The 27,828-nt window shown below is 44.4% G+C and overlaps 1 protein-coding gene across 1 annotated transcript in view; it reads left to right on the top strand.

Moving 5' to 3' along the window:
* The window catches only part of tmem8b (transmembrane protein 8B), a 43,004-nt gene extending 15,478 nt beyond the window's left edge, over nucleotides 1-27,526 (top strand). The window contains exons 6-13 of the mRNA XM_034541352.1: nucleotides 91-473; nucleotides 11,872-11,968; nucleotides 13,114-13,237; nucleotides 17,732-17,874; nucleotides 19,157-19,335; nucleotides 19,997-20,143; nucleotides 22,630-22,746; nucleotides 26,941-27,526. Coding sequence (XP_034397243.1) covers nucleotides 91-473; nucleotides 11,872-11,968; nucleotides 13,114-13,237; nucleotides 17,732-17,874; nucleotides 19,157-19,335; nucleotides 19,997-20,143; nucleotides 22,630-22,746; nucleotides 26,941-27,276 — 1,526 coding nt within the window. The 3' untranslated portion in view covers nucleotides 27,277-27,526. The remainder of the gene's footprint in view (nucleotides 1-90; nucleotides 474-11,871; nucleotides 11,969-13,113; nucleotides 13,238-17,731; nucleotides 17,875-19,156; nucleotides 19,336-19,996; nucleotides 20,144-22,629; nucleotides 22,747-26,940) is intronic.
* The last annotated feature ends 302 nt before the right edge of the window (nucleotides 27,527-27,828 follow it).

The raw sequence follows: 27,828 nt of genomic DNA, 5'->3' as shown, positions 1-27,828 counted from the left end.
TATCACACAAGGTGTAATTTTAACCAGTGAAAAATCCCCCACACTTGATTGATTTCCTTTGTGACTGTGATGTCTCCCTGCTCCGGCTAGATTGCTCCAAGTCCAAATTGTCCAAGGACCAAGCGCAGCCCGGCTCCTCCATGAACATGCCTCAGTCTTTCGGGACGGCGATGGGCTTCTCCCTGTCCGAGACGCTGTCGGTGGCCACCCTGCCCAGCCTATCGCAGAACGCCAGCCGACTGCGCGCCTCGGAGGACGGCGTCATCTACCTCGCCCCCGCGGCCGACGCCAACAAGTGCTGGCCCATACGCCCGACTCTGCGCAACGAGCTGGACACCTTCTCCGTGCACTTCTACGTCTTCTTCGGTCCGAACATATCCATCCCGCCGGACCGGGCCGCCGTGTTCGCCATCAACCTGATGCCCGTTCTGGACAGTGGAGGGGTCCTCAACATGGAGCTCAAGCTCAACATGGTGAGTCGCTCTGATGGCGCCGTTCCTGCTTCTTTTAAAGGACCTAAACTAGTCTTATGGTTTTAGTATAAATAGTTTTCTGAAACTTCGATTACGATACTTTTTATACAAGATAACACGATTATTTGTATTAGGCGGCAACCTCAGGGTCTGAAAACTGAAGCCAAAAGGAAGTGTATTAAACTTGCAAAATGAAGTGATTTATTACCTCAAAAAACATTTTAAACATAGGTTTATGGTCTCAATCTCTAGTCTTCTTCAATACGGCTTGGTGTTCATTTGGTAAATTATGATCATGTTTAGCGTGAAATAGACCATAGAGCAGGATATGCTTCAGGATGGGGATACGTGATTGACAGGTCGCTACCCGTTGACTGATATGGGAGTTGTCTGTGTTTTTCGACCTTGTCAAAGTCTGTTTATAGTTATAGTTCATTTCAGTTAATTGTAACACCTTTGGTCACCTAAAAATGTCTTATTCAGTGTTTGTTTTGTACTTAGCTCCACCCTCTCGTGTCACTTCTGGTTGCAAAAAAACAAGATGGCGACAGGTAAAACGCCAAACTTGAGGCTTTAAAAGCGTGGTTCACTATGGGCAAAGTCACTGTGACTACGTCCACTTCTTATACACAGTCTATGGTTTTCATTTATGTTCAGTTGATCAACACAATATTATTATTTTTGAACAGTAAGACATTTCAGTTAGGTACGCAATTGTAATTTTAGCTTTGTTAAAACTGAAGGATTGGGCAAGATTGAAATTCTCATATTTTTTTTGTTGCTACCTTGACAAAGCTGTAGACATTTGTAGTCTCATGTAACTACTGTAATTCTTGTATATCAGTCAAAAGAAATGGTTGCACGGGGCTCTCTTGCCATCCTTCACCTGCTGCATGCTTTACTATGGCAAAGGATCAGACAGTAATCAGGGTACCTGGGCAACGTGTCTGGCTGAGCTAACATGCTAACTTTGACGTGGTCACAGTGAAACAGACGCAAGCGTGGGTTTGCTTGTGACATACCTGTCTAATTAAGAGCTAACGAAATGCAAATATCAGCCAAGCAGGATCTCTGTGAAACGGCCCTTCAGGAAGCAATGGCATTAGGGACACATTTTACTCCAAACTGAAAGCAAGCCAGCCACTGTTGAGGCAACTCGAGGCTGAGGCATAAAACCCTAACGAATGTCATTGTTCCGTTCAAAGGAATACCTTTTAATTTTTGTTGCTGTCTTCGTGGGAGTTGGATTGATATTGGTTTCATCGCGGTGTTCATAAAAGATATTGGTTGAGGATATTATTACCCCGCAGTACATGTAGCTCAGCACAAAGGGCGGAGGCGGGAGGAAACAGGAGGGTAAATAAGCTCCGCTAACAACTTGAAAGCGAAACAAAACAATCTCAACACCACGTCCATTCAGAGGCTCTTCTGATTGGATGACTTCCTCAGCGGCTGGGGATGCCCACTTGTTTTTTTCAGAGTATACCTGTCGATTTGAGATTGAAAGTTGATTGTTGACTGTGGAAACAGAAATGTACTGAACAGACCTTGTGTTAGCAGGAAAGAAATGTTTTTGTCTCGCGATTGGAAAGCGCTTCAGCGGAATTCAAATTCCACCTCTTCAAATGGGAACATTTGCTGCTTTTCTTCTTTTTATTTTATATTAAACTTCTACGGACATTTAACAACTCAACCATGAGTAGATTAATCCATCACGAATATAATCGTACGTTGCAGCTCAACATGTTAAAAATGGCAGTTCTGGAGTTGTTATCGTGCAGCCCCTGTGCCGTCACTCCCTGCTTGCAGACATTGTGATAAGCTAGGCTAAACACATCTTTCATCTCCCCCGAACACCCGGAGATGAAATTGATAATCGATCTTCTCATCTGAACCCCCCCCCCCCCCCCCCCCCCCCCCCCCGATGAGAAAGCAAGCAGCCTTATTTCCCAAAATGTTGAGCGTTAAAGGAAATGAAAAATAATTGACTGTAATGAATCTGATGGCTTATTGATTGATTTCCTTGGTGGATGTGGCCACTGTCACCTCACAGGGAGATTGTCATGGGTTTAAATGGCGCGTTTTCCTAATGTTTATGCGTGCTTCATCCTAAAGGCGTCACCTGCGTTTGTCATTAATTGTAAATAGCGATCTCCTGGCTGTTTCCCTGCCTTGCGTCCTTGCGTAGACCCTGACCCCGCCAGTCCACCACCCGAACTCTGAGACGCAATGCTGTGATGAAACCTGGTTACTTTCGTCGTTATGAGCAGGAGATGTATTCATCAGAAAGACGGTCATGCTGTGTTATTCTTTGGACAGATTACCCCCCCACAGACGATCTGACACTCGCTTGTCACAGGCGTGGAATACAGTCAGCCGCTGCCAGTGGGGTACTCTGGCAGATTTGCAGGAGCTTTAGGAGACAATAGCTGGTGCTGCTTGTCGGGCCTTGCGTCGCTCCCTGGGAGAGACCTTTTATTTGTAACAAGCCACCTCGAATGGCGGTGGTTCAGTTTAATCGCTTTAGATCCATCTTTCAGGGTTTTCTCCGGGCGGCGGATATTGCAGGTAAAGAAACCGTTAGCACTGTAATGAGACTGCATCAGTGTAGGCCTAGTTGTAATATGTTAAAGTTGTTTTTTCTCAAAGCAATACACTGTGAGGGGTGCTCAAATAAACTGATGAATAAATAAGCACGATACATAAAAAATGTATTTATGAAATTGAGACGTTGCTAAAAAATATAAAATAAATGGCCAACAACATTATATAAATAAAGAGTATCATTTTTCTGTATTTATTTATTTATACATTTATTAATTCATTCTTTGAATATTTATTTGCACAGCTAATAAGAGCCTGGAGATGCCATGACATTGCTGTGTGACTCACCCAGGAGACGTGGACATTATGAATATCTAAATGTAGAAATAAATCAATACAAAATAACAAAGGAAATGTATTTTATTATTGTATTCATTCATTTTTAAAGCATCATGCTCAATTATTTATTTATCTCCCGTGTCACTTTAGGAACCCCGGATCTGAGGGTCTTAAAAATAAATAAAAAGATGCTTAATTTGATGTTTGCTGTTGCCCGAGCTGCATCAATATGTTCAGAGGAGGAGATGTTTACAAAACCTAATCATGAGGTCCAATATGAGTCAAACCAGAAGACAGTTTCATATTTTAGTGAGCAAAATTAATACTCATCATGGAGTTTATTTTAATTAGTTTGGGCACTGGGAAGTGCAGCATATAGTGCACATGCCAGCTTCTTCTCTGTTCTTGCATTCTGGCACATGTCATCGGCATTACTCCTGGGAAATTTAGCAAAGCAAAAATCACACGAGTAAACAACACAGATGAACCGACATTCATCAAAAGTTTTTCTTCTTCTTCTTCTTCTTCTTCTCTCAGCAGCCTTTCCACGAGTGTTGAAGTCAGAAATCTGTGCCCGTCGTTGTGATTATTTTGACGGGAGGTTCTTTTTGAAGCTTTTCCTGCAGTAGTTCTGCTTCAGCCGGTAACCTTGAGGACAGCAGCCCTGATTGAATTATGCCTCCGCAACCCACGATTCACAATCCCAACTAACAGCTGCATAATGGATCTGGCCATATAAATCTAAAATATCAAACGTGACGAATGTAGTGAATGTTCCCCACAATGTTCCCAAGCACTTTACAAGTAACAGCAATAAATAAAAGAACCTAAACAAAATTAATTCCAGGCATGAATTTAAAAATGGGACACACAAGCACAACAAGAACATAACTTCACTGACTTCTGGGACTTCCTGTATCTTGCTGAGTATATTCTTTAAAGAGGTTTCTCTGCTTTATTACTACTGTATCTGCTGTATTTAGTTATACTAGAATGCTAGTCTGTACTGTCTTTCTAATTTGAACACTTTGAGCTGCGATTTGTTGCTTTTTTACACAAGTGTCTGAAAAGTCAACCAAACCAGCTAGGATTTCAGTATTTGCTCTGTAATCCAAATCTACTAGGGACTAAACTTTATTCTACTTTTTACCTTGAGGTAAACTGATCTTTGTCCTTAATCAGTTTGGCAAGAATTTCACATTCTAGCAAACTGAGACTTCACTGTTAGCAAGGATCACCTGCTTACCAGTATCGATCACTGAGTGGGCAATTCCTTCAACGACCTGTGGGCGGGCTCGACACAGCTGAATTAGTGGCTACTTAAGCAGTGCGACAACAACAAGCTCTCCAGTGCATCTGAGCTGTGTGTCCACTGACTTCTGGGACTTCCTGTATCTTGCTGAGTATATTCTTTAAAGAGGTTTCTCTGCTTTATTACTACTGTATATGCTGTATTTAGTTATACTAGAATGCTAGTCTGTACTGTCTTTCTAATTTGAACACTTTGACCTGCTTACCAGTATCGATCACTGAGTGGGCAATTCCTTCAACGACCTGTGGGCGGGCTCGACACAGCTGAATTAGTGGCTACTTAAGCAGTGCGACAACAACAAGCTCTCCAGTGCATCTGAGCTGTGTGTCCACTGACTTCTGGGACTTCCTGTATCTTGCGGAGTATATTCTTTAAAGAGGTTTCTCTGCTTTATTACTACTGTATCTGCTATATTTAGTTATACTAGAATGCTAGTCTGTACTGTCTTTCTAATTTGAACACTTTGACCTGCTTACCAGTATCGATCACTGAGTGGGCAATTCCTTCAACGACCTGTGGGCGGGCTCGACACAGCTGTAACCAATTACCGCCAACTCGGGTGTATAACCAGGTTGGGGCTTGTAGCGTCAGCTGAAGCGTCAGGAAGACTCCTCGTATAAAGACTCAGAGGATAAAGACCTAGGAGTCTTTCGTTGGAGTCTCGGAGGATAAAGACTCGGAGGATAAAGACCTAGGAGTCTTTCGTTGGAGTCTCGGAGGATAAAGACTCGGAGGATAAAGACCTAGGAGTCTTTCGTTGGAGTCTCGGAGGATAAAGACTCGGAGGATAAAGACCTAGGAGTCTTTCGTTGGAGTCTCGGAGGATAAAGACTCGGAGGATAAAGACCTAGGAGTCTTTCGTTGGAGTCTCGGAGGATAAAGACTCAGAGGATAAAGACCTAGGAGTCTTTCGTTGGAGTCTTCGGTGGTGGCTGAGGGCGGCTGAGTAGAAACATTTCCCTGTGATAATGTGTTTTCTCTTCATACCTGTGTGCACATTTACTCGTAGATATTATAGACCGCGGACTCGGTCACACATGCACCAAAATCCTTCCTCTCTTATTTATCCCACCCGCTCTACACAGACCCAGCGCCTCGTCACTGGGGGCCTCTGGAACTGCCAGTCAGCTAACCGCAAGGCGGACTTCATCTTTGGCTTCACTATCAAGCAATCGCTGGACTTCTTTGCTCTCACTGAGACCTGGATCACACCAGACAACACATCAACCCCTGCTGCTCTCTCCTCGGCCTTCTCCTTCAGCCACACACCCAGACCCTCTGGTCGGGGTGGTGGCACAGGTCTACTCATCTCACCCAAATGGAGTTTTGCTCTCTACCCGCTTCCATTTACCCCACTGTCTTTTGAGTTTCATGCAGTGACGGTTACTCATCTGGTTCATCTAACCATTGTCGTTCTCTACCGTCCTCCTGGTTCCTTTGGAGACTTCTTGGAAGAACCTCCTTTCAAACTTCCCAGAAAATGGACCCCCGCTCATCCTTCTGGGTGACTTTAACATCCAGACTGAGAAGTCATGTGACCTGCTACTCTTACTGTCTTCCTTTGCTCTCTCTCAGTCCTTCCCCTCCTACTCACAAAGCTGGCAACCACCTTGACTATATTTTCACCAGAAACTGCTCTACAGCTAACCTCACTGTAACTCCACTTCATGTTTCTGACCATTTCTTCATCTCTTACTCTCTCCCACTCTTTGGAACTGACAACCCTCCCACAACGGACTCTGCACCTGTCCGTCGCAACATCCGCACCCTCTCACCCTCCTCTCTGGCCTCCTCTGTTCTGTCAGCCCTCCCCTCAACCGATTCCTTCGCACTTATGCAGCCTAACTTCGCCACTGACACTCTTCTCTCTACGCTGTCGTCCTCTCTTGATTCTCTCTGTCCTCTTACGACTCGAAAGGTCCGCAAGTCCTCTCCGGCTCCGTGGCTATCCGAACCGGTGCGCGCCGAGAGAGCCACAATGCGAGCAGCGTAAAGGAAATGGCGAAAATCCAAACACGCCAGTGACCTGCTTGCCTATCAATCTCTTCTCTCCTCCTTCTCTGCGTCCATCACTGCAGCCAAAAGTTTGTTCTATCAATCCAGAATCGAATCCTCTTTATCTAACCCTAAAAAGCTCTTCTCAATTTTTCCAACCTCCTTGACCCCCTGTTCCCCCCCCTCCCTCCACCCTTCTACCAAGCCACTTTGTTGACTACTTTACAAAAAAGATAGACGACATACGCTCTTCATTTACTAATCCATCTTCCTCAACTACACCTCCAGTAACTTCACCTTCTTCCCCCTTGTTTTCCTCTTTTATCCCCCTGTCTCCCAATCAAGTTCTTACCTTGGTAACCTCTGCCCGCCCAACCACCTGCCCCCTTGACCCCATCCCTTCTCACCTTCTCCAGTCCATTGCTCCGGACCTTCTTCCCTTTTAAGAGATCTTTCAGTAAGATCTCTTAATTTCAGCTCCACGAGTTTAGAAAATAAAAGGACTTTTCTGAGTGGATCAGACGATCCCTTTGAGAAGGATCAAACGTATCACAAAACGATCTTGAGAGCGTCTTGCTTCCTTAATTTCCTAAAACGAGGCGGTGGCGGGCATGTGACACCGTGGCGTCATTTAAAACCAATTGGAAGTTAGGGATTCTAATGCTGAAGGTTGAGCTCAAAGGAACTACTGAACTTTAGTATTTTATTGAATGGAGCTGAAGCATTGGGATGTCCACCAAAGCGTTTTTTTTTGCACAAGCTTTGGTTGCGATGGAAGAAGACTGAGGAATCGCCAAAGTCAGTATAAGTTATCCTTTAGTTATCCATTTAATAGTGGTCAATATATCATTCTGAACCACGTGGTGGCGCTGGAGAAAAGGTCAGAGAAACACCTGTAGAAATAGTCTAGGAATAGACTATTATTTTCCGTGGTCATTTGACGGGTGTAACAGGTTTCTGCTGTCATGTACGTGTTTCTTTCCTCCCCCAGCACCAAAGGATGAGCACACGCCGTGTATATTTGGTAATGGTCTTTATTTCGTTGCAGACTGTCCCTCTGCTCTCCCCTCTCGTGCCTCCATTCGTATCCACCTAATATAGGGAAAAGACACTCAGACCTTGATCCTATTCAGCTGAGGCCAATTAGGCTTATTCCTGGCACCTGAACCACTCCCCCAAACCCCTCCGCAGCTGAGCCTAACCACACCCCAGCCACCACATACCTCCACTGCCTGACTTAGGGCAACCCCCTCTACCTGCTGGGACAAAACAGCCCCTAGCCCTCTGTTTGACGCATCAGTCTGCAGGGTAAAGGAAAGAGAGAAGTTAGGAGTGTGGAGGAGTGGCTCCCCACAGAGAGCTGGCTTTACCTTCTCGAACACCAACTGGCACTGCTCCTTCCACTGGACCGGATCTGAGGCACCTTTCCGGGTCAGGTCAGTCAAGGGGCTGGTCAAATCTGCAAAATTTGGGATGAACCACCTATAGTAACCTAGTTCTTGACATGAACTGGGTGCCCTGGTCAGTCAGAATCTCTTTCGGGATTCCGACTCGGTAGATGACCTGAAACAGCGCCTGTGCGACACTCTTTGCAGAAATGTTGCACAACGGCACTGCCTCCGGATATCGTGTTGCGTAATCCACCAGGACTCACAAAGCGATATCTGCGTGCACTCTGGTGAAATGGCCCAATGAGGTCCATGGCGATTCGCTCGAACGGAAACTCCATTAATGACAGAGGACGCAAAGGCGTCCTCGGAATGGCCAGGGGATTTACCAATTGACACTCCGGGCAGGACCCACACCAACGGCGCAAATAAAATCGGGTCATTATCCGGTCCAGTGTTTTTTCATATCCCATGTCACCAGCCATCGGGTTATAGTGAGGCGCCTGGAAAATCATTTCCCGGCGGCTTTGCGGATATGACTACTGACCATCAATTCTTATCACTTGGTCAAAGGCTGAGCGTAGAGTATCGTCCCGAGACTGCTCGAGTGGAAAATCTTCCAAGAAGTGGAACTTGGGAGCCGGTGGAGTCTCTGCAGTGTCGGACGACTTCGCGTCACCGCTGAGCACAGCGCACGGATCGCATGACCCTGTCCGCCGTGAACGCACCTCCGCAGCCTGTTCCATTAACTTATTAAACCCCGGCCAATCTGTTTCTAAGATTACGGGGTGCGTAAGGCGGGAGCTAACCGCGACCTTTACACTATGCTTTTTCCCCATGTATCTAATTTTCACTGACACTATGGTATACTCGTCCCCATGCACACACCAAATTTTTACCCACAATGCCTCCACCAATGCCCCGGGTTGGTGGTCTGGTGGATCATAGACTGCGTACAGCCCGAATCCATCATCGCCTGATGTGTACCCCCCATGATTACGGAACACGGTACGTCACTCCCGGACCGGGGGAGGGTGTTGGAGAGCCGACAACCCGGATCACCTGGCCCACTTCCATTAATGGACACTCCTTCCGCAAGTGTCCGGGCTGCCCGCACCTCCAACACTCCTGCCCTGGTGTTTGAGAGACTCCCCGTGGGCTGGGAAGGGTGCCGGTGTCAGATGGTGTCGAAAGATCGGGGAGCTGGTTTGAGGGTGCCGACCGCGGAGCCGGCACAGGCCGCGCCTGAATCTGCGGTGGAAGCCTCCTCCGCGGGGCGGCAATCGGCCGGGGTGACGCCCTGCAGCCGACCGATGTCCCCCTGATTAATGGGATGCACCGCCAGGTGGTCCTCCGCTAGGGTGACAGCGGTTGCCAGCGACGCGGGGCGGTGGCAGCGGACCCACGCCGACGTTCTGGCTGGCAGCCTCCCCATGAATTGCTCCAGGACGGCACTCCTCCGGGGCTCCCCGGCTGCAGCCATCTGGTGGCGCCGTCGCTCAGTCGCTGTGCGTAAGCGAAGGGCCGGTCCTCGGGCCCCAGCGTGGCCTCCCGGAACCTCCTCCGGGGTCAGACCCAGCCGATCCATCACGGCCTTATGCACGTCTGCGTAGTTGTGTCGGGCTGCCGGGGGAGGTCCCAGGGCTGTGGTCTGCGCCTCCCTGGTGAGAAGTGGTAGTAGACGGATCGCCCACTCCGCCGCCGGCCAGCCGCATGCCCCTGCCATCACCTCGAAAGTCTCCAGGAAGGCCTGAACATTATCCGCCATCCCCCTCAAGGCAGAGGGGCCCGGCGCCAGTGGAGCCGCACCTGTGCGGGCGGCGAGCTGCTCAAGGGCTTGAGCCTGCCTCTGTGCATGGATCTGGGGCACCTCCATGACTGCCGATTTGCCTCGGCTTGGTCCTGCTGCATTTGGGCGATGCCCCCCAGCGCGATCATCGGCTGGGCCAGCAGCCTTGGTTGTTCCTCGTCTCCTGGCATGTGTTTTTTTTCTTTTTTCTAATGGGGCCCCCATGTGGGTCCTAAGAAGTATTTCAACCTTTAGACGCAGCGTTCACCAGCCTAGTGTAGCATTAAATGGTGAATGGTAAAAGAACTTGTACCCGTATAGCACTTTTCTAGATGTCTCACCCCCATTCATACCATGCAAGGTGCCACCTGGCCATCAGAACTAACTAACGTTCATATCCATTCATACGCAGGAGCCTACAGGAGCAAAGTGTCTTGCCTCAGGACACGGACTAGCGGAGCGAGGGATCGAACCACTGATCCTCTGATTAAAGGACAATTAAAGGGTCGTACTTCAATCAGATGATCAGCAACTGAGCCACAGTGGTAGAGCCATGAACTCATGTTGCTGTTGACTGCTGCTAATTTAACAAAGCCAGTGTAGCGTTGCGCTAATTCCCCCACGCTTTTGTGCTACACTGGCAATGTGTGTGGAGGAAGCCCCAAGTTGTTAAATTTGACTTAATTACTCTCTACACTTTGTAACGTTACCACTCCACTTCTCAGTTGGTTTGTATGACAGTTAGCCCGCTACAGCGTACATAACGGCAGCAGTACACATACGAATGGCTGCAGCTCGGATCCTCCATGTTGATTCGAACGGGAATGTCTGTTCTACTCCAATTCTATTTCTCATCATTCGAATTTGACCCCAAGTTACCTTGATTATTTATCGCAAATGACGTCCGTCGAATAGTTGTGGACAGCCCAACCAGGCCTTTACCATGCTGCAGGCGTGACCTTAACAACATGTCTACTTTTAACCGAGCACTTTTACTATACCCAACAAAATTTTTATAACAATCACTTATTAAGAGTTTGACTTTGTGGAGGGGGGAGGGGGCTCCTGTTCCCTCTAGAGCCCCTGGCCTCGTTTTTTCGTCCAGCTGGTAATTCATCCATGAGTGTGTCTCTGCTCCATCCTTCAATCTGCAAACTGTATGGCAGAGTCGGGACGAAAAGGTGGGGAGGGACTCTCTTGAAGTGCCAGTGGGCGTGATTGAGTCTTACTACCAAGAGTATGGGCCAGATGGCGAGTTTAGGAGGCCTGAAATCTCAGCACCTGGTGAAGTGTTTGTTGAGTCATTGCATTAATCAACAACTTTGCCAACTCTCTGCATATACATCATATTCATTTTGGGGGGCGGTGATAGAGATCTTATTTATTCAAGAAATAAATGGCCTAAAGTTATCCTCCCTACCATGAAGCACATTTCCTTCAGCACAAAAAGCAAAAGGCTATAATGTGCTGTATCTCGTTTGTTTTTTTATCTGAAAAATACTACTTTTTCACAGTAGATCTAAAACCTTTCAATGCTCTTAATTTCCAAATACAGAGGTACTGTGAATAAATTAGGAGAGAATTTAGAATCTTAACAAAGCGTCAAATTTGATGCCTGAGTGCACACGGATACTTTATTAATACGCGCAGCAATTAATTGCTTAATGGTATTTGTACTCCCGTTGTCCTTTTACCCATTCACCTAATTGGACCGTGGTCTGCTTTCACCTCTCTGCGGAGTAATTTGTATAAGCGTATGCAGCTCCCACCGCTTGAATAATTTTTTTTCCTTCTCCTTAATGCCTGAGCACGTTGATGTATAATTGATGCTTTAAGGAGATAAACTTCCAGCATCTTCATTGAGGGGCCTCGGGCAGACAGAGGGGGAGCAGTTTCACTTGATGTGTTAGTATTAAAGTTTGCCATCTCACAGCTGAAGCGAGACACGAGGTAACCGCAAACGGCGTTGGCTCGCCGGCAAATGGCCGACAGTCGGACAAATGACGCGTGATTGTGCTTCCTCCTCTACAGTCTACGCTGAAAGGAGCTAATGTCACAGTGTTTGGCTGCCTGACCCACGGGACGCCTCTCTTCATGAGGGAAAATTCCTCACTCAAATGTGAATCAGGTATTGTCAAAATGCCCCCCAAATGTACTTTATTTTGTTGTTTATTGTAAGAATGTGATTCACGTTTCTTTTTCCACACTAGAGAACTAGAAATACATTGTTTTAAAAATCAATCTAATTCCAGTGTATGGCGTCCACACTTTAACGACACTGGCAAAAAAAATCACTTTATTTCTTACTAAAAAGAATATGAAGAATAAAAATAAGAAAAGTGTTGAAAATTAGCAGATGGTGTTTGTCTTTCAGCACCATGGAGGTGAGGACACTTTATTACTGATGAAAAATATGTTCAGAGACCATTTTACTAATCCACCCATGTGAGAAACAAATACACCTTCGTATTCCTGAGCACATACATTCGTTAACAAATTTTTCTGTTGTACAAATCTATCTGCCGTTTCCTGACCAGGAAAACAAAAACTGAAGAACATGTTGTTATGTAAAATACCAAGCTATGTACATATCGGCCATTTGAATAATTTTAATGTGTATAAGTACTAGGCCCTAGATGTTGTTTTTTTAAATTAAAAACTTTCCAAAGTGACGGTGCCCTAATGAAGTGGACAGCTGGAGCGGGGAGCACATGCTTGGCACTCTGTTTACAGAACGATATCGTTTATCAGTGTGGATGTTTACGTCATTATCATTAGAGTTCTCGGTCCTGGTGTGGATGGCCCTCAAGGCTCGTCCAGGGCTTCACCTTTGAGCAAGCCGCAACACTTCTCCAGCACCTCTCGACTCCCAGAACGTTGACTATTCCCACACTATTTACTCCACCTGTTTTGCTTAAATGTCAGCCAACACTTCAATTGACATCATCTTTCAGTGTAATCACTTGAACTAGCATTAATTTCTGTCAGGACAAGCGACACTTCAAGCTCAGTACATATAGCAACACATGACTGACATTTCAAGTGAACTCCTTTCAGCACTTACAATTTCACACTTCAACTACTTTCAGCAATTCCAATTGAACCGCTCCTTCAACTTCTTTTAAGTTTTTTAATTTTGAATGCAACTTCAACTGTTCCAGTAGTTCAGAAAACGAGTAAACTTTCATCAGAAAATGTAATCTGCTCTTGTTACCGCTGTTTCCAGTAAGCACTTTCAGTTTTAAACTCTCTGATCGTTTTCTCCTGTTGCAGAATCGGTGGCTGGGTTTTTCCTTGCCGTGAACACCTCTGCTAATATCACCAAATTGAGGATTCCCTACCCGCAAACAGGCACCTGGTACCTCAGTCTTCGCTCTCTATGTGCCACTGAACATGGGTAAGACAGGCAACGCTGCTCCTGTATTTATATCCTAAATGCTACACACGCCGCTTGACTGGAGAACTTCACTCAACTATATTTAAATTATTCATGAAGATAAAATTGCTTGCTAATGTCTTTAACAGAAATATTTAACACTTAGTTACAAAAATGTTTATTCACCCTCTTTGAAGTCCAATGCCACTGTCATGACTGTATACTAAATGTGAAGCTTCTGCCAGCAGCAAGCTAACTTAGGTTAGTATAAAGATTTGAAACAGAGGGAAACAGCTAGCCATGTCTCTGTCCAAAGGTCAGAATGTGCCGAACAGCATTTCGAGCGCTCCCTGTTTTCAATCTTTATGCTAAGCTAAGTTAGCCAGCTGTTGGTGGTAGCTCCGCATTTAGCACACAGACACAGCACACCATGAGAATGGTATCCATCTTCACGTGTAAAGGCCTGGACACACCAAACTGACATCAAAGAACTAGCAGCGGCAAAGGCAGACTGCTGCCTTGCCTCACATTGCAAGTGCCTTGACTAAATGCCGCACCTGAACCACCACAACGACGGCCAACTAGCATGCACGTTCTACGCTTGCCGGAGAGGAAATGACTCTCCATACCAGCAGGTGGTGGTTGTCTGCTGGTATGGAGAGTCATTTTCTGTCAAGCTGCCAACAAGAGCCGACCAGTGCCAAGGGTGCCGGACACGCTGCAAAAACCTGGTGTGCCAGGGCCTTAACTCTTGGCAGGAGAGCAAATAAGTATATTTACCAAATTGTTACACCTTTTCACGTTATACCTATAAAATAGAAACAATGGTGTAAATTGTTTGCTCTGGAGCAGTCAACTCAGAAAGTCTCCAAAACATTATTAACAATCTGAAATTCATTGAAACAGTCTCAGTGCCCCAAAGCAACCTCTGTGAGACAATATTTGCTATCAATTACAGGAAGACAATGGCAAAATAGGTCATTCAGTATTTCTTAAAAAACATCTTTGTATAATGATCACACTTTCTTTTTACCACAATGAATAATTCAGTGCTCTAATGACGACACCATACTCACTGTTTAAACGGTGCTGCCTCCCTCATTCAGCCACGTGCTCTCCCATCTGTCACCCAGCAGATTATTTTGGGATTGACTCATAAATGTGCCCATGGCGCACACCCAGCATATGACACGGAAGAGGGCTAGATTTTGAGGTTTAAAAAGCAGATTTTTCAGATTTCCCTCAGTGCTCCTGCAAAACAAATTTTCCAGTCAATGAAATCACATTGAAAATTAGAGGCAATTGTCAAATGTCGTGGAAAATCTTATGTTGCTCATTAAAATTATTTATCATTATTTATTATTATTTTCCCCATCGGAGCTCCCCAAAACAGAACATTGCCACACAAAAGTTATGTTCAGGATCATATTAACGTTTAAATGGTTGTTTATGGACGAGTGTTTTGAACAGGCTTCCTTTGGTAATATTGTCGAAATGTTGTGAACACACCGCTAAATCTCGTTACATGGTAGCACATGCAGGTTGGATGAAATTATGTGACGTTGCTTTTTTCCCAACTGGTTTTAAATGGTTGAATAATAGGTGAGCAATATTTGGTCCAGTTGCTAAAGTTGAACCGCTTGCTAGCTTGTTTTTGCCTGCAATGGGTGGGTGATTCAACTCTGGCTCAGAGCAAGTTTCAAATCTGTGTTGGCCGATGTTGAGAGAGTTGGATGACAATGAATGGAAGCGTGGGTCAAAACAATGAATGGGAGCTCAAAACACCATCTAAATACTGGCTAACTGGGCTTTTTTACTTCGCTAGCACTGTCTCCTCAAATACATTGCTGCATTGTTATGGGAAAAAGGACTATAACATGAAAAGTTCAACTTGTGTTGCAGTAGCTCACGGTGGGTGTCATCTAATTATTCACTAGGAACAGCTCAATGTAAATATGCCAGAGTTAGCTAGAGAGCTAATCTTCGTCTGTAGTCCCTGCGCAGGTTATTACAATTAAGTGGCCTAATATTATTATACAATTCAACAGCAAACACTATAGCACAACACAATACAGCACTATACAACACAATATGATACAATAAAATAAATAAATACATTACAAAAGTAGCAATTTGTAAAAAAAGAAATTAGAGTATTATGGCAGTGCCATTGATGAGGTAGTATGATTACTCGTTATTGTAGGTTTGGTTTGCTTTAATCTTTAGCATCTCCAAAATGTTAACCATCAAAAATAAATAAATTAGCCTTGTTAGAACCCACTTCACTTACTAACAAAGGGGGGAAAGTATCAAGAGTCAGTGGCAGTACATACATTCCACCAAACTCAACTAACTCTGAATTGTACATTTAGGTTTGTAGAGTTCAGTCTAGATTTGTTAGTAACTATTTGCTGTGTTGGTATTCAGGCTATTCATTCTAAACATTTGAATGTTCAAAATTGAATGTCCTTTGAATCAGACCTCCATAGAGAAGAAAATATTGGTTTATTGGGCGATCTCTGTCATATTAGTTAGATCATCACTAAAAATGTCCTGGAAAAGTCCGGGAAATTAATATGAACCTTGACACAATGCAGGATAAGAGGGGGGATTTATGTAGGGCACAACTCTTAACTTCTCATTACCGGAACATATCTTGTTATCTCTATTGTTCTATACAACATCATGTGCAGTTTAATACACAGATGAGTGTAATAAGTACACACTCTCTGTCTCTCTTTGTCTAAGGGTTGTTTAAAGTCAGTAAAAATAAATGTCCATGAAGTTTGTCCAACGCAAAGTTCTTAAGATTTAGCTATTCAGCAGATTGAGCTGTTTGCCAAACCCTTAATGGGATGAAAATGTGAACAGAATTAAATTAAGCAGATTTCTTCCAACGGCCACTTGAGACTTTTCATTTGAATTTGAAAAACAAATAATAACAGATGGTGTGGGACATCACACCATCTGAGGATACCTCAGCAATCCTCACATGACAGGATTGCTGAGGTATGTACATTTGTAAAACAGTCACGTAGCTGTGCGTTAGATTTCCAGAAAATCTACATGTGATAAATTAATCCGGTCTCGTTGGAGAGGAAAAGAAGTAGTGTAAATGATAGTTGCTCTTCAAGGCTACAATTAAGTTGAATGATGCAACTTGAAGATGAAGAAGTGGGCAGCAGTGCCAATTAAGAAATAGGTTCTGGGGGAAAGCAAAGAAGCACATTTGATAGCTCCTTGAGTTGTATTCTTTGTGACAGGCTGTATCCACTAGCAATTAGAAAAGATTCAATGCAAGCACAATATTGCAAGTTTTTTTTCTGTTATCATATATAGTATCGAAGATGAACTTATATAAAAGTCCATGTGCAATTTTAGTTGCGCTGCAGTTAGCTGCATAACAACGACCACTATCGTGAAATACGAAACAATTCTATTACCTGTTGTATTTGACCTTTCACTAAGTCACTAACTGCACTCTTTTTTGGGGGTAAAAGATAAAAGGAATGTAGGAAAAAAGCAGAGAGAATGTTCTACAATATCAATTTTAAGTATATATCCAGGATGTCAAAGTGATTCAGCAGTCTGAACTGGTTAAAAATACAGAAGATAGAAGCTAAAGCTGCAGATCACATTGTAAAAGTGAACCACCACATCACAGGAACAACCCTGTTCCAGTAAAGCCGGGAAGGTTTTTATCCTCTCTTGCAATCATTAAAAGTTTAAAAGCAGCATGTGTAGACATTAAGTACACCTTCAGAAGCTTGCGTAACGCCAGGTAATTATGTGCTAACGTAACCAGCTGATGTTAGCTCCTCGGATTGTTACTTAGAAACCTAACGTTTGCTTTCGAGGCCGGGACTTAGCGAAAGTTCAATTGAGATAATGAATGAACGTTAACCTATAATAGCAGAATTCAAGCTGCCTAGTTTGTCTTACAAAGCACAGGCATCATTTTGGAATGGTTACTTGTGTAATTGCTCCTGGAGAGTTCACAAGCGTAACAGAGTAAAGTTGAGTTCTGACAACCCTAAAATGGTCTTTTGATCTCTGTAGTGCTGGAGCAATTAAATCAACATGGTTGAGTCTACGGTCGCACTGACTGACTCGGCATTCTAACATGCTCCCAAGGTGAATGCTTAGCAAGTACCATGTTTAGCACCCTAATTTAGCACGTTAGCATTCACTAATTAGCATGAAAAGCATAGTACACATGAAGCTGAATGTGATTAGTTTGGCAGCGTTAGGCCGTGAAGTATTTTGAACTGATGAAGGTGCAGATAAACAGCGAGGGTATCATGAGAGTTGTTCCAGTGGATGCTGGAGGGGGGGTGGGGTGTCCTGCCCGGAAATTTAATGGCAATCCATCTAATCGTTGTCAAAATATCAAACAAAATGACAGAATTCGACCACTTCACAAGAGGAAATATCAATAGATCAGCGCAGTCATTAGGTTCTATTGTCTTGGAAATCTATTTCTGTCGATCGTTTTATGGCAATAATTTTTTCCAGATTCGAGGCGTGCGCCAACGTCACTGCCGAGGTGTACATGCGCGCGTACCTGACTCCGTGCATCAACGACTGTGGGACGTACGGACAGTGCAAGCTCCTGCGCACCAACAACTACCTTTATGCTGCGTGTGAATGCAAAGCAGGTAAAAAGCTACTTCTACGATTTAAGTTGGTGGACTCCTCTCCCTTTTTCCCCCTCTTTGTTTGTCGATTTGAATTTGTGCAGAGTTTGAAAAGTGAGCTAAATCCACATCCGGTGGTCCATTTATATCTTTTGATTCTATATTAATGTTCGATTTATTATCCCATTGCGTTCACATTCTCTTTCACAACACAGCAAAGCAAGAAGGTTTGGTAGAAGGGGAGAAATAATTGTACAAATGTGGTATAAACTTAATGATGGCTTTAATTATCAATCAGTAAGTAATGAGATTAATGACCATAGATTCATTATTAGATGGTTTTGTTGCATACAAGATAAGATGCAACTTTCTGTGAGGAAACTGGGTCATCATTGGTGCAAAGAATTTCTAATATGTTGGGAAATGCGTCATGCAGAGTGACAAGACAACGAGAGGAGAGCATGGTAGCAATGCGGCGATCAGGCGGTACGTGCCGCTGTGCCCAACGAGTCACACGGCATCCCGGTATTAATCTTCCCACATAAGCCAGCGAAACGCGCTCTTAATTACCACCAGCTTTTCAATAAAAGATGCGCTTAAGAAACTAAACAAAGCATGTCCTCTGAGGCCCTTTAAAAATTAAAAATAAAAACCTGCCTTTGATCTCCTTTTATCAGAGCTGCTTTCTCTTCAGTTAAATCCATTGTCATACCTCATATGTGTGACTGCTTCCTGGCAGGCGCTTTACATTTAGCACTTGCCCTTGGCCCGTACCGCCCCCCCATGCCCCCATCCCGGTTCAACAGCACTCACGAATATTTAATTTGCGCTGTGTCAGCCAATCCACCACTTGATAAGGATCCAATTTGAGTGGCAAAGCAGGGGAGCGTTTAAACATAGGAGGGAGTTCACACCAGGAGGCTCCATTATTTACGGGACAAAACAACTTCACACATATCTGTTTTTGCTTGTTGTTGTTGTTTTGCCACGGGAGGACCGATGAAGCGTTTATCCCGTTGAGAGATAAATATTTTACACATTTTAAGAGGTACTGTTGAATTCTGAGAAGGTGGAATGAGCTTTTTAAACAACCTGATTTATCCACAGTATAATTCCTTCTCATCTATTCAGCCTGAAAGACTTCCGAAAAGTTTATTTCAAAATACAGGAAGTCGGAAACTGCTTCAACTCCATTCAATTTTTTCAAACCTATAACCCCTGCAAAAAGCTCTTGGATCTTTACTTTCTCAGATCATCACACAATACAGTACTGTGTGTGTGTGTGTGTGTGTGTGTGTGTTAGGCTGGGATGGCTGGGGATGCACAGACAACTCGGAGGCCTACTCCTACAGTTTCCAGCTCCTCTCCACGTTGCTGCTCTGCCTCAGCAACCTGATGTTCATCCCGCCCGTGGCCATTGCGGTCAGAAGCCACTACCTGCTGGAGGCCTCGGTCTACATCTTCACCATGTTCTTCTCCACAGTGAGTGACTGCCACAACAAAATAAAAACAAACAAGCAGTGCATGTTCTATCCTGTGTAAAAAAAATAATATATATATATAATTTTTTTAAAGAGTTGACCCCAAAAATAAAAGTTTGTTTGGATACAAACACAAACGATTACCGCTTCCTCTGCAGCAAACATGGGTGCAAGCATTGAACAATTTTAAATAAACAAAAATGGAAGGAAATATGTACTCGTTTTCCAAGCCACTTTCAGTTGAGCTTTACATGAAAAAAAACAGCCCTCTGAAGACACTGAAGCGACAACTCACACACCAGACATCTACGATTTGTGTAGTTGGTTAAAAATTAGAAGATGGAATATTTATTTATTTAAATTTTTACTACTAAAAAAATTAATAAAAATAAGAATTGATCAAAGCCAAAGAAAACACAAAGTGACGACTCAGTGTCACTTTGAAGACCGATGAAGACAAGAAGACCGATTTCGGTCTAAATTTAGACCAAACCAGAAAGATCCATCACTTTGTCTCAGAGCAATTGGGATAAACCGACGACCACAGCTCGTCAAACAATAGTGTGCACGTTAGCTGTCGTCAGGTAAGAACAAACTTACCAAACAAAAATAAATAGTAATTTCACTGATATTTTGTCACACCCGCTCCTCTCCTCTGACAGTTCTACCACGCGTGCGACCAGCCGGGCATCGTGGTCTTCTGCATCATGGAGTACGACGTCCTGCAGTTCTGCGACTTCCTCGGCTCGCTCATGTCAGTGTGGGTCACCGTCATTGCGATGGCCCGGCTAAAGTCCATCATCAAACAGGTAGGTCGCCTGGTTCGACACAGATATCCTCGAAGGTGGTGGAGCTGAAAGGAAGAGGAACAAGTGACTAGTTTAATGGAACTGGGGTTTGCCAAAGAGCAGCGAGTGTCCTGATATTCCACTTTAAATAAAACCCATTTCCATGTTGTCGAGCACACGCGCACAGCACTCTGTGCACTGTTCGACACGCATCGTCCGCACATCAGCCGACCCCGGCCACGCGAGAGGCTCCATTTGCCACGTTGCGTCTCTAAAAAACATTTTTTGTGTTAGTTTTGTAAAGTGTGTGTGTGTGTCCATGTCCATAAACGAGAGAAGGGAGGGGCGGAGTCGTGCAAGGGAGGGAGAGTATACGAACATCTGCTGTCCTCTAGAGTTTTCCTTTTTTGCTGAGCGCTGCAGAACGCAGCCACTAATCAAATCGCACATGTCAGGACTGGCAAGTGGAGCTGTGTGTGTTTGTGTACTGGAGAGAAGAGAGGTGGTGTGTGTGTTTGTTTGTTTGTTTGTTTGTTGAAGTCTATGACCGCAGCCGCGGTAGAGGGTGGAGGACCCAGGGGGCCGAGAAAGTGTGTATGTATGTGTGTGTGTGTGTGTGTGTGTATGACTTTTTGTCCTCCAAAAGGTTAAAAGGTCCTCTCAAATGTGTAAGCAGGATATCTTGCAGGGACCTTTTTGCTTTTGGGGATTTGTTTATCTCAACTTGTTGAAGGTCAATTGAGAGGATAATTGTGTTTTTATTCCAACTCATCTTTGTAGCTTTGGCCCTCTTTTACTGAGCGGTTATGATACCATTGTTCTTCTTCTTTTTTTTTTGCCGAGACGTGTTTACGACAGGGTTTAAGCAACGAGCGATCAGACGAGCCTCGGCTGGCCTTGAATGTATGCGATATCGACTCTGGCACCCAACGACTTAGCAGGATGACATTGTTTTGCTCTCCGGTGATTTGTGTTTGCCTCCAGCTAATCACGACGCCGGTCGTAAAAACGGTCCGTGCATGTACACATGCGTGTGTGCGAGGGGGGGAGGGGGTTGCAGCATGACTGATGACTGTTGATGCACCGGGTCCTCGGGCTGCGCCACACCGCTGCTCTCCTCCGCCAATTAGTGCTGTCCCCCTGCAGCATGGGTCATCCCATCCACAATCCCCCAATTTCTCCTCACGTTCTCTTGCAGACAGAATAGCGCAGACCTCAGGCATCCTGGAGAGGCTTAAGTTCTCCCAAAGCATGTGCAGCACAGCGTATTGATTTTTTTTCCCACTCTCACTTTATTTTTTATATATCCTGTGGCTTTATGTCAAATTGTGAGCTCGGAAAAGAACAGCTACACTGGCATTATTTATAGCTTGGGCCTCTATTGTCACTGTTTTTTCCCCCTTCTCTTCGATATATGGTGGCTCTCTCTCTCTGTACTGTGTTCGCCCACTGATACATTAAACCTATAGCATATATTTGTTTGGGTAATCACAGATTTGCATGCTTTTGCTGAAAGCCAACTCTTGTTGTGGCAGTTGACATTACAGGATAAGGTTGGCATTTGTCCTCTGTCTCTCAATGCTTTCCGACCTAAATGTCCCAAGCCCATTCCCTCCTACAGAGGATGTAAATGTTTAACAGGGGATCCCGAATATATTGTTTCATTTCGGGGGTGGAAAAAAGGCTAATATCCTTAAACACTGCACTGCCCTGCTTTGTATTAATCAAACTGGAGTAAATTGTGCATTTGTTGAGGACTATTTTCTGTGGCGGATTAATACACAGTGCTCTGGAGCATGTTTACTGCACCACAACGCTGTGTTTATAATAATGAAGGAACATTATTACCCAGTTTTTAAAAATATCTTTGGCGCAACAATAGCACTCCATGGCGCAGAGTAATACGATGCATTCAATGGGATTGGTTGATAACAGGATAAATATAGAATATCTCCCGTCCCAATTGGCAAATGAATATAGTTTTCAAAATTAGTTTTCTGGTTAAGCCAACAACAAAACTGTTGCCACTTTTTTACGCTGCAGTTTCTTGTGCGTTACCATGGTGACTTGCACCAATTGATTACAGGCAAGATATTATTAGTAATTCTTCTTCACTGTACTTCTCAGTTTTCTCAACCTAGATGAACTGACTCGTACCCACCCACTCCTTCCATTTCCTGCCCGTTCAAGCTTCTTCTTTTTTTTCACAGTTCTACACTAGAACTCCATGAATCCAGCAGCTGTCTCACAAAAGACTGCAGAAAGAATGAAAATGTAGTTCCACAAACACAGAATCCCCCCCCCCCCCCCTCTGTGTTTTGACCACCGTCGATCATTACTTAATGACTGAGAAACACTGCGAGAAACATTTGTGAGAAACACTCACAAAATCTCCTTAGAATGGCTTAAGAGAAAACTCTAATTTAGTGAGTGTTTCTTCTTCTTCCTCTCCAAAAGCGGCGATGTTTTATGGAGGGCTGTTATTGATCCGTGTGTTTTCTGTCAAGGTGCTGTATCTGCTGGGGGCGATGTCTCTGTCCATGGCTCTGCAGCTAGACCGCCACGGTCTGTGGAACCTGCTGGGACCCAGCCTGTTTGCTCTGGGCATCATGGCCGTGGCCTGGGTAAGGGAGACGCATGTATCCACTGCACAAGTAGACCAGTAGCCCCAAGCTAAAATGGCTTTATTCCATCAGGAGTTTACTCGTAGTCGCTAGACATGTGTGGCGATTAGTCGATTAATGGTTGCTACCCTAGAGCGGTGCAACGGATCATAAAACTCCGGTTCGGATCGTATGCCAGATTGGATCAGTCGCTGATACCCTGTCATTTATAGTTTAATTTCTTCATAAAAACATACAATTCAAATGATAAGGAAATAAAAGATTGTATTTTGTATCGTCTAGTAGTTTTAATGATTTGTTATAAGCTGCTTAGAACTAGTTTAAACAGCTTATATTCATCTCCAATATCTCTAATACCTATTTAAGCTCCTTCAAACAACTGAATTTATTTACTCACCAACACTACGTTTTACGAGATTACAAGTGAACGCATCGTGATAATGTTGTAATTTACCTACGCCTAATACAGAGCCTGAACGCATCATAATGGAACCGAATGGAAACTTCGTTAGTGGTGCTGCTAACGTTACTAGCTCTCCTCCTGTCGATTTAAACACGGATTATTTGTTTACAATGAAATGTCAGGCAGAACAGCAAAAGCATGAACTGATTGCATATTTTTTCTGAATATCGCGGATAACGATCGTCGCTAAAATTTTATTTCTCACTGTGATGGTTAAACATTAAACTGTGGAATTTATCTGCGGATCACATGCACAGCTCGTAATTTCAACGTCAATATATTTTTTGGACCCTCAAAAATATAACACAGTGTGTGAGCAAGTGCTCTGCCACTGATTTTCTTTACTCGGAGGGGGGGGGGGGGGGGGGGGGGGCGGGGGGAGTCTTTGTAATACATAATGTCTGTTTGACGTTAAAGACGAGCTTGTTCAAACATGCAGATGAAATGTGTCAGCACTGTCCCTCCATTGTTCCTCACGTGTAGAAAGGGTAAAAGGATTTAAATCCATCATTTAAGCTCAGGGATGGAACATGGGGCTGATACATGTACATGGCGGGGAAAGAAACTGTGTTTTTCTGACCAATGAAGCTACTTTACATTAGCATTGAAGGGGCTTTAAAAGTTGTGCAGCCTGTGGGTATTAGTCATGGGTTGTAGTTCCATTATAAGTCAGCTAGTACTTCCTTCTCCGAGTCATAATGTGCTCCCTGAACTGAGAAGATAAAAAAATAATAGTCTTTCAGGCAAGTTTCTTGGAGGAGAGAAAAAAAAGAAAAGGAAAAGGAGCCTTTAACACCAAACCTCCGACAAGAGTTTGAAAACAAGGTTTGCGGTTTCCTTGGAGAAAGCTTTGCTTTGAATAAAGTGTGGGAGTTGTAGCTCTGAGAGGATCCTGCGGAAACAGTGGAAGATGTTGTTTAATTCCACCATGTTAAAACCCGAGCACCACAGCTGGGAGACGCTACGTTTTCACCATGCCGGGGAACCGTTGTCTTCTGAGATGAACGTTTAGCGCCACTTCCGTCTCATTCAAACGTGTATGGGGAGATTTACATGAAGCCGTTGGCTCCCTCTTTGGCTGGCTTTCCTTTCGGCTCCGGCACATTTGTAATTCAATTATAGATGGACTGTTGACATATGTTATTTGACAAATATAAAATATCCCGGTCTGGTGCACTGTGACAATATCTACAGAATGGGACACAGATTTCTTTTGTGCGATGCAAAAGAAAAATGAGCCAGACAGAGGCAAATAATGCTTGTGTAAAAATGTGCTTGAACCGCACACTAACTAGCACAGCGACATCTCCATAAAAGTTTTTTTTTCTTCCTTTTTCCAAACCTGCGTTCGCACTTTGATCGCTCAACACTTCATAATTCATCTGCCGCTCAACAGCGCACGTCTGCGTTGCAGCACTCCGCCGGGTTTGAGCGCCGGACATTTTTCATTTCAGCTTGTCATGTTCCTGCAAAAGCCCCGGCGTTTCTGAACGTTCCCAGACACAGCCGAATTAGATCAGTCAAGTGAAGGGCACGCCGTCTGCTGCCTCGCGGAGGCGTCGGCGGCAGCGCGGAGAAGTTCAACTCTGTCAATGCCGAATATCCTCGGCACTCCGAACTAAACAAGCTCTCTGATTAAATGCGTGAAAAGACCATCCGGGGCTACAATTGTTTGATTTAACCGGGGAGAAATAAGTTATAAAAAAAGTGCAGTTCCAAAGGGACTGGAGCAAGCGACAACACACTCCATGTTTCTTCCTCACTTGGCTTCACGTAGATTATTAGTCTTTAACCTAAAAGGCCTTCAGCATAATAACTCAATCGGAGCCATTTTTACTCACAGAATGCATGTAATTATCTGCATCTCTCGTGAACCGCTCGCAACTCCCTCGACAACGTTGGGATTCTTTATGTAAATGTTTTGGTTGGGGGAAGTAAAAATAAGAAAATAAAGAGAAATTGAATCATTGTTTATGAACCGATGAAAATAGAGCGCACGCTCAATAATGAAGCGCTCTCTGAACACTGTTTAGGATCAAATTGAATATCCCAGGCCCCTTTTCTGCACCGCTCGTGACTATGCGCTGAACAAACACACACGTCTTGTACGCGTTTATGGCGTAGACAACAAGAAAACCAAAAACAACAAGAAGACCAAAGCGCTGACTGGCCAATCGCCGGTGACCAATTTAAAACGTCTTTTTGCCGGATTATGATCATCGTGATGGATGGCTGCGGTGGGAGGCATGAATGCAAATTTCAGACATAAAAAAACCCCACGGAGATTCATGAAGAATCCTCGTCCCTCTCTCTCTCTTTTTTCCTCCAACCAAATCCAAATCCCATTGGTCTACATTTTTGAATAACTGCTCCCTGTGTGTTCTCCCACTTCAATTTCCTGCTTATACATGAAATGTGTTCATTAAATTAAGGGAAAGAAGAACATTAAACACAGGGGCCTTTGAGATCAACTAGAAAATAAATTAACTGCAGAATTGAATGGGTCCCTTGGTTTCCTAATAGTTTTCTGCAAAGAAAAAGGACTTGCAACTGTATATCTTCCAAAAGTTTATTGGAATGGACCGTTTTTAATTTGAGACTCGTTAGGAAAAATCATTGAGCATTTGGCTTTTTTCTGATTGGAGCAGAGCGAAGACGGTGTCATAAACTGGAGTTATCTCTCAGATCTTCAACTTTAAGCCATAAAGGATCTTCTAATGGAGCATATGGCACTCAATTCCTATTCAAGGTAGTGTCAAGCCAACTGATTTAAATTCTTTCAGGGTGTGTTTGTCACCCGAGTGGAATTTTCTTATTTCCTTGCTCTGCTTTCTGTGTTTTCTTTACTCTGTGGTTCCCCCATACACACACACGCGCGTTTGAACGGCGCCTGGGTACTTTTGCCTGGAGACACCTTATTGCTGCTCTGCTCGGTAGTGAACTGGTCGGATCACTTTCAAATACATATTTCTCTGGTTCTGTGTGGTTGAAAATAGACTATAGAATATGGTATTAATTTGAGTTAGCAAATGGAACCCGGTATTTCGGATTATTGACATTGTGCAGTTCTTTCCTGGAAATTCTTCTTCTTCCAGTAAACTCCCAACTCCACTCCTCGTTCAAGGAGCCGTCACATGCCGCCTTCTTCAGCGCCCTAAAATCCATTGCTGTCAATGTAGACGCGCAGTAGGGCGCGAACGACGTCATCGCGATGGCCTTCCGTTCCCGAGCGCCCATTTTTACGGGTGTCACGGCTGTGCCCCAAGATAAAAAAACGACAACTTTTGAGTCATGTGACGAGGAACTCCCCAATCACAGCTGGCAGAGATCTTGTCTGATGTAAATATGGCAGAGAAGTTAATCATTTTAGTGCAGGTCTACCTGGAGCTTTAGCATCTGTCCGAGGATGTCACAATCTTTCGTCAGCGAAATTACCACGGACAAATTAAGAAGTTAAGCCACTTTGTTTAGTTTTGTCAGTGAGGCTCACCGCTAATTGACCGCAACTTTTGGTTGCGTAGAAACGTCAGGGACAAGAAGAGTGCAACCTCCCAAGCTACTTTGGATGAAGGGATGGCTGCAGCACAACTGGCTCTCGCCTTCTGAGACTCAACATGTGCCCGCCCCTTTTAGGTTTTATGTAACGGTCATTTCCCAGCTCCCAAGTATAGTTATAGATATCAATGTATTGAATGGTGAAGTTGAAAAACTATGTTTTATGTGTTTGTCAGACGGTGCGCACCATCCGCCGGCGGCGCTGCTACCCACCCACCTGGAAGCGCTGGGCGTTCTTCCTCTTCCCGGGCACCATGATCGCCACGTCGGCGGTGGCCCTCTACGCCTTCGTGGAGACGGAGGAGAACTACTTCTACATCCACAGCATCTGGCACATGCTGATCGCGGGCAGCGTGGGCTTTCTCTTGCCGCCCCGCGCCAAGCCCGACGCCAAGGTGACCCCGCTGAAGCGCAGGTGGGGCTGCGGCTATCAGCTGTGCGTCAACGAGCACGAGGAGCTGGGTCTGGTGGACCCCGCCATCATCTCCATTAACAGCATCTGCACCAGCTGATAAACTCCCCCCCCCCCACACACACACTCAGCCTTTTACCTTAGAGACACTTCATTGCCTTCTTTTACTTGGGAAATTCACACACGGGAAATTAAGCCAGAGAACTCGAAACAGCAATGTAAATACTTTAATGCAGATGTGACACATTGGACATTTTTTTTCGTTTTGTTTGTTTTGGGGGGGGTTGTTACCGTCATGGTAATTACTATCAATACAACTGTAATTATTATTATCTATAGTTAAAGTTGTTCTGAAGAATTGTGGGTGTACAGTGGCACACTGTTGTTTGTGAATATGTATTTAAAGTCAAAGCTGAAACACTGCTGCTATCTGACGGTGACTGTAAAACTGCTTCTGTTGGTTATTTATTAGTGGTCCTGTGAACGGGCCAGTTATTTTACTGGGGGGGCGGGGGGGGGGGCACAGATCAGGGGCCGGCGGTGGGAGGGTGTTGGGGGAGACATTTATCAAGGGCACGGCTTTTCTGAAATTCTTTTCGAATATATCTTTTTGCACTGAGACACAAAAAAATGTTATTCTGTACATTTTTAT

This window comes from Cyclopterus lumpus, chromosome 9 (assembly GCF_009769545.1).
Source record: "Cyclopterus lumpus isolate fCycLum1 chromosome 9, fCycLum1.pri, whole genome shotgun sequence".
Classification (NCBI taxonomy): Eukaryota; Metazoa; Chordata; class Actinopteri; order Perciformes; family Cyclopteridae; genus Cyclopterus; species Cyclopterus lumpus.
This window is presented reverse-complemented; position numbering and strand designations above follow the sequence as displayed.